This window comes from Sphaerodactylus townsendi, unplaced genomic scaffold, assembly GCF_021028975.2.
Source record: "Sphaerodactylus townsendi isolate TG3544 unplaced genomic scaffold, MPM_Stown_v2.3 scaffold_566, whole genome shotgun sequence".
Lineage (NCBI taxonomy): Eukaryota > Metazoa > Chordata > Lepidosauria > Squamata > Sphaerodactylidae > Sphaerodactylus > Sphaerodactylus townsendi.
Window position 1 is genome coordinate 6141 of NW_025950766.1, and position 6884 is coordinate 13024.

Genomic DNA, 6884 nt, shown 5'->3' on the forward strand with positions numbered 1-6884 from the left:
ACGTAATATCAGGAGAGCCTCTTATTGATACAACCCAGGTTTTGTGAAGTTTGGTCCAGGGGGTCCAAAGCTATGGACTCCCAAATGGAGTAACCCCATCCTCCATTGTTTCCAAAGGGAGCAAATAGGAGATGAGGGCTACACTTTTGAGGGTCCATAATGTAGGACCCCCTGAACCAAACTTCACCAAACCTGGGTGGTATCATTAGGAGGGACTCTGAAAAGTACCCTGAAAGTTTGGTGCTTCTAGCTTAACAATTGCACCCCTGACAGCAGGCACCCCCCCAAATTTCCCCAGATTCTCCTTTTAAATCCACCCCCTTCGGCATGGATTTAAAGGGAGAATCTGAGGTCCTCAGTTTAGAAGAAGAAGAAGAAGAGTTTGGATTTATGCATCAAGAGTTTGGATTTATGCACCACTTCCTCTCCTGTAGGAGACTCAAAGGATCTTACAATCTCCTTGCCCTTCCCTCCTCACAACAAACACCCTGTGAGGTAGGTGGGGCTGAGAGAGCTCCGAGAAGCTGTGACTAGCCCAAGGTCACCCAGCTGGCGTGTGTGGGAGTGTACAGGCTAATCTGAATTCCCCAGATAAGCCTCCACAGCTCAGGCGGCAGAGCGGAGAATCAATCATAAATGACTGCTGCCCCGGTAACATAAAGTGATTTCTAGGAGTGAAAGCAGAAAACAAGCTTGCTCCCTCACCAACATGACATCCTTTCAGATATCTAAACAGGGCTATCATGTCACCTCTTAACCTTCTCTTCACCAAGCTAAACATACCCAGGGAGAAGCACCGAGTGGGAATGCTGCTCCTGTTATCCCTTAGTTGAGCACTGCCAAAGCCATGGTGGTAGCAGAAAAGGGTGGTTTTGGTTTCTGACCACGGCGCTGGGTTCCAGTTGTGCTTCCAGCCCAATCTTAGAATCTAAGCTGGGCCGACCCTTTGCTGGTAGTTGGATGGCAGACCACTGAGGGTTATATCAAAGAAATACGCAACACTAAACCAAACAGGGCAAAAAGCAGATTTTAGAAATGCGATTCAGTTTAATCTTTGAGAATAGTAAATCTCATAGCAAACTGTGCAACCAGATTTTATTTATTTTTATTTTATTTATTATTAACTCATTGTTACACACACACCCCCTCCCAAAAGACTCGAGGACAGTACAAAATCAAGGACCATAAAAATACCAGATAATTACAATTAAACAACTTAAAAGTGTGAGTAATTAAACACAACACAATTAAAAACAACGTTTTTCCGGGCATATGGTCTCGAGAGTCTGGTGAAGGGTGCTTTGGCCATTGAAAGCTTCGTTCCCAGAAAGTCTTGTTGCTCTGTGTCGCTAGTGGGCGGAAATCTGCTTATTGACAGCCTGCAATAGTCAGTCACCTCCCTGATAGTGGCGATCGGAAAGAAAGGACTTCTTTGGATGGAGGGTGACATTTGATTCTTCTAGCCCAGTGATGGCGAACCTATGGCACGGGTGCCAGAGGTGGCACTCAGAGCCCTCTCTGTGGGCACGCACAAACAGAGTTCATCATGTTGGGGGGGAAATTGCCCCCCCCCCCACACATCTAGGCTGGCCTGGGCTGCTGGGCTCGATTATTAGCATTAAACCTAAGACCTAGTTTTGGGGAAGCCGTATAGGTAACCCTGTTAAGCACTGTTAAACCCCACTGATTTTCATGCAAACTCTTCGAACGGGTGACTCACGACCCTAGGAGGGTTTACTCAGAAGTAATCCTTTACCTGGGAGTAAGCTCAGTTGCTGGCAATGTGGCTTGCTTCTGAGTAGACCCTCCTAGGGTCGTGAGTCACCTGTTTGAAGAGTTGCATTGTTTCTTCAAAGCAAAGCCACCGACTACCACCAAGCTTACTCCTGAGTAATGCACGCCTCGGAGCCAACCATTTTTTCTAAACTAAAACCTCAGTATTCAGGTTAAAGTGCCGTGTTGGCACTTTGCGATAAATAAGCGGGTTTTGGGTTGCAGTTTGGGCTGCACTCGGTCTCGAAAAGGTTCGCCATCACTGTCCTAGCCCTTCAACCATCTGCTGTCCCTTTGCCTCTGCGCTCAGAGTTCCCTGTCCTTCCTCTTTGCAGACGATTGTCCGAAGACCAGCCCGGACATCAGTGAACCCGTTTCCTCGGAGGCTTGCAAATCGGGATCCCCGTCACCCCTCACTGCTGAGGCCGCCGTGATGCTGGTGCACATGGAGAGCCCCCTTGCTGTGGACACTACAGAGGAGATGCTGGAGGAGGCTTCAGACATCCTTGAGCCCGTCAGTGAGACCACTACAGTGCCCGGGTCACAGTCACGTTCACCCAATCTGTGCTCTAGTTCTAGTAGAGAAAAACTGTTTGAAGTTGGAGTCAAAATAGTCGTTTTCTGTGCCGAGGTTAGATCATTTGTAACAAGAAAATCTCCTATTTTGAGTTGTTTACACAATGGAGTGGAGATTAGCTCAGTCTCTTCCAAGTCTCTCTGCCTTTTTTTCCGAGGCATTTCTCTATCAGGTTTATTAGCAGGGAAGGTTAGGGCATATAATTCAGGATCTTCAGAATATGATAGAGGCTAAATAGGTCTGCATTAGTAGGTTATGAACAACAATTAGCAGACTGTTGTGCTTTGTATAGGTAGTTGCACTGGCTATATTAGTTGGCGTTAAAATTAAAGAGAGGCGTTGGCTTATGCACTCCTCGGTTTTCGGCTTATCTAGGCTTTCTAGCTGTTTATTATAGCTTGGTATCAGTAGACAGAGCTTCAAAGCCTTCAGTTGTCTGCTAGCAAGAAGCAGAAGTGGCAAAAGGAGATAAAAGCAGTCACGGCGAAGCCCTGAGGTTTGGTATATTTAAGCTGAATAAGGAGTTTTTCAACCGACCTGCAGCCGTGACGCCATCTTGAATCATTTTGTGCACTATTGAACATGGTACTTTGATGCAACAGCGTTGATGGTATTTTTGTATAGTAATCATATTTTTCTTTCCAATGGATGCAGAGGAGCAGGGCTAGATAGGCACTAGGTCCCAGGCAGAGGATTCTGTAACGAAGAAGACCCACCATGTGGAGTTCTGCGGTGGAGGAATATACAACCCTGCTAACATCTTTTTCTGAGACAGACCATAGACGGGAGAGACATTAGTGACAAGCCGGGCGTGTGGTTCTGGGAGCGGTAGTTACCTGAGCTTCCCTCCGTCATTGTGAGTTGTCTCCCTCCACAGCTCGACGTCCCAACGACCAACGAACCAACTGTGACAGTCGCCTTCCACAAGGTTCTTCTGAACCAGAGCCAGAAAGAGCTTGAGAAAGACGACGACGACGACAAAGAGGAGATTTTTGAAAAGGAGCAAAAGCGTTCGGGTGACACTGCGGAGGTCAGTTTGAACCCCAGGAGGGAAGGTGGTCTGTGGGGTCCCTGGTGAAGGAGCTGAGTTTGGGGAGACTAAGAACACCCCCGTGTGTGTGTGTTGCTTCTTCTGATAGCTTCCGCCCACCCCACCCACCCCCAATGGATCATTATTTCTGATAAAGGTACATTCCTCCTCATGCTAGTAAATAATATAAGAATATATTATTGTCAGTCCCCGCCTCCTCTTCCTCTTCCTCCTCCTCCACCACCCAACTCCAGAAGCAAAGCTCACCAAGCTTGGATGCTACTACTCAAGGCCTCTTGGAGCCACCTTGAAAGTCTGGTGCCTCTGTCTTCAAAAATGTGCAGCTAGTGTTTACACACTCAGACATTCCCCAGAATCTGCCAGGCTCTTCAGCAAGTTCTGTGGTGGGAAAAATTACTTTTCCCACCATAGACTTCAATGGGCTTTTCTGTTATGCCCAGATGGCTCTGTGGTAGAGGTTTCAACAGGAGGCACTGTGGTAGGGGGGCATTTCCTGTAGGGCTGCTGGTGTGAGTCTCCTAAAAGGAATCAGTCAACTTTGCTAAAATGTGGGTGGAAGAGGAAATGCTTTGGGGAATACCGAAGATACAGGAATATTTTGAGGCGTTCCAGATAAAAAGTCTTATGGACATAAAAGAAGATAATATAGAAAAATGGATAAAGTTTGAAAATGAAGTAAACGAAGGAATAGGCAAATATGGAGGGGAAAAAGGGGGGAAATGTATAGTTAGAAAAATGTATGGTATGTAACGGTTATATAAACATTCTATACAATTAAAAAATATTTTTTAAGCCGACGTTCCTCACAGTTGAAGCGTGCGCTGGTTGCTCTCTTGACGTGCTCTTTGCTTGCCTTCCCAGGCTGAGGCAGAGAAGCAGCCCCCTGTGCCAGAACCGGAGCTAAAGGAGGCTCCCCCAGTCCGTTCCCAGGAGGAAACAGAGGAGAAATGGGAAGAGGAGGAGAGGCGTTTAAGCGCTACGATGTCTGGTGCAAATCAAGACACACAAAATGCAAGCATTTCCAGGGATGAAAGTGTTCAATTGCCTGCAACAAGCCAAGGTTATGTTTTACCTGAAGGGAAAATCATGCCAAATTCAATTTTTGTAGGAGGAATAGATATATGGATGGATGAGACTGAAATCCGGAGCTTCTTTGCTCGATATGGCACTGTTAAAGAAGTAAAAATAATCACAGATAGGGCTGGTGTGTCCAAGGGGTATGGATTTGTATCGTTTTTGGACAACGTTGATGTACAAAAAATTGTTGAATCGCAAATAAACTTCCATGGAAAGAAACTCAAGCTGGGACCTGCAATAAGAAAACACCCGAATTTATGTACCTATCATGTGCAGTCTAGGCCAGTACTTATTAATTCACCCACACCTCAGTTCCACAGTGTTTGGAGTAAGCAAGAGACATATATGCATCCTCCAGCTGTGATGAGCCCTATAACACAATATGTTCAGGCATATCCTTATGGTTCACCAACTTCACTAATTCAGCAGCAAGTCCCTGTAGGATACCAACCAACTTACAATTACCAGGTTCCACCCCAGTGGCCTCCTGGAGAGCCAAGAAATTACATCATGCCTCCGCTGGGAAAGCACCCACCCCGCTCCAATGGGGCAGGCGAGAGGGAAAGCCCGCGGCGCGGCCCAGCCAGCCACGGGCAGTTGGTGCGCCTGCCCTGCTGCCTGCAGGGCGGGTAAGGATGGGGCCAGCGGCTCGGCTCGTGGAGCCGCAGGGCAAGGGCAGAAGAGCCGCATGTGGCTCTCGAGCCGCAGGTTCCCTACCCCTGCTCTAGACTGTCTCATCAATGAAGAAAGCTTGTTCAGTGGGCACACAAGAGAGCTCCTTTTACCCTGTACCTTGAGTCGCTGTCTTTTTCTTCTTCTTCCTCCCTCCTGTGCTTTGCTCATTTCTTTTTCTCTTGTTGGCAGCTGCTCCAGATTCACTCGTGTCATTTTTGAAGTGTACTTCAGAAGACTGCTGGACTCCTGTGTCATTCTCAGAAGAGTCTGAAATCGTTTTGCTTTTGCTTGCAAAGAAGTCTAGATCCACCAGAACTTCTTTCTCTTTCATTCTGATTACCTGGAATTGAACAGATGGACACAATCTCTCTTCAGTGAGAACAAAACAGTTTAAAATTTTCATTGAGCATCCCCTTCCCCATTAAAGCACTGGTGTAATTAGATTGTGGGTCAGCATGGGAGTCAACATGGCATAGTGGTTGAGAGTAGGTGGACTCTTATGTGGTGAATTGGATTTGTTTCCATGTACCTACATTCCTGCTGAGCGACCTTGGGTAGTCACAGTTCTTCCAGTCCCACCTACCTGAACTATGTTCAGTTCTGGTCGCCACATCTCAAAAAGGATATCGAAGAGATAGAAAAAGTGCAGAGAAGGGCAACAAGGATGATTGAGGGACTGGACCACCTTCCTTATGAGGAGAGGCTGCAGCATTTGGGACTCTTCAGTTTGGAGAGGAGACGTCTGAGGGGGGATATGGTTGAAGTCTATAAAATTATGCATGGGGTAGAAAATGTCGACAGAGAGAAATTTTTCTCTCTTTTTCACAATACTAGAACCAGGGGGCATCCATTGAAAATGCTGGGGGGAAGAATTGGGACTAATAAAAGGAAACACTTCTTCACGCAATGTGTGCACCCCCCCGACATTGCTGATCCTTGAAGCCACAGGGTAGAGCTAGCTAAGCTCTTAACTCAGAATTGGCACACAGCGAGGGGCTTAACCCTGTGTAGACTTAAGAACATAAGAACGAGCCAGCTGGATCAGACCAGAGTCCATCTAGTCCAGCACTCTGCTACTCGCAGTGGCCCACCAGGTGCCTTTGGGAGCTCACATGCAGGAGGTGAAAGCAATGGCCTGCTGCTGCTGCTGCTGCTCCTGAGCACCTGGTCTGCTAAGGCATTTACAATCTCAGATCAAGGAGGATCAAGATTGGTAGCCATAGATCGACTTCTCCTCCATAAATCTGTCCAAGCCCTTTTTAAAGCTATCCAGGTTAGTGGCCATCACCACCTCCTGTGGCAGCATATTCCAAGCACCAATCACATGTTGCGTGAAGAAGTGTTTCCTTTTATTAGTCCTAATTCTTCCCCCCAGCATTTTCAATGGCTGCCCCCTGGTTCTAGTATCGTGAGAAAGAGAGAAAAATTTCTCTCTGTCAACATTTTCTACCCCATGCATAATTTTATAGACTTCAATCATATCCCCCCTCAGACGTCTCCTCTCCAAACTAAAGAGTCCCAAACGCTGCAGCCTCTCCTCATAAGGAAGGTGCTCCAGTCCCTCAATCATCCTCGTTGCCCTTCTCTGCACTTTTTCTATCTCTTCAACATCCTTTTTGAGATGTGGCGACCAGAGTTTATGATATTATACTATTGACGTCTGTTGCTTTATAACGTTATGTTTATTGTGGTTCATAATGTTACGTTTACAGTGCTGTGGTTATTGTTATA

General features: G+C 46.7%; 1 protein-coding gene across 1 annotated transcript; it reads left to right on the forward strand.

Moving 5' to 3' along the window:
- Positions 1-2383: 2383 nt before the first annotated feature.
- Positions 2384-5005, forward strand: LOC125425479 (deleted in azoospermia-like; the record flags this gene model as incomplete). The annotated part of the gene is made up of 3 exons (XM_048483079.1): positions 2384-2404; positions 3228-3380; positions 4263-5005. A coding segment is annotated over exon 3 (623 nt), but the record flags the coding sequence as incomplete, so codon positions are not given.
- Positions 5006-6884: the final 1879 nt, after the last annotated feature.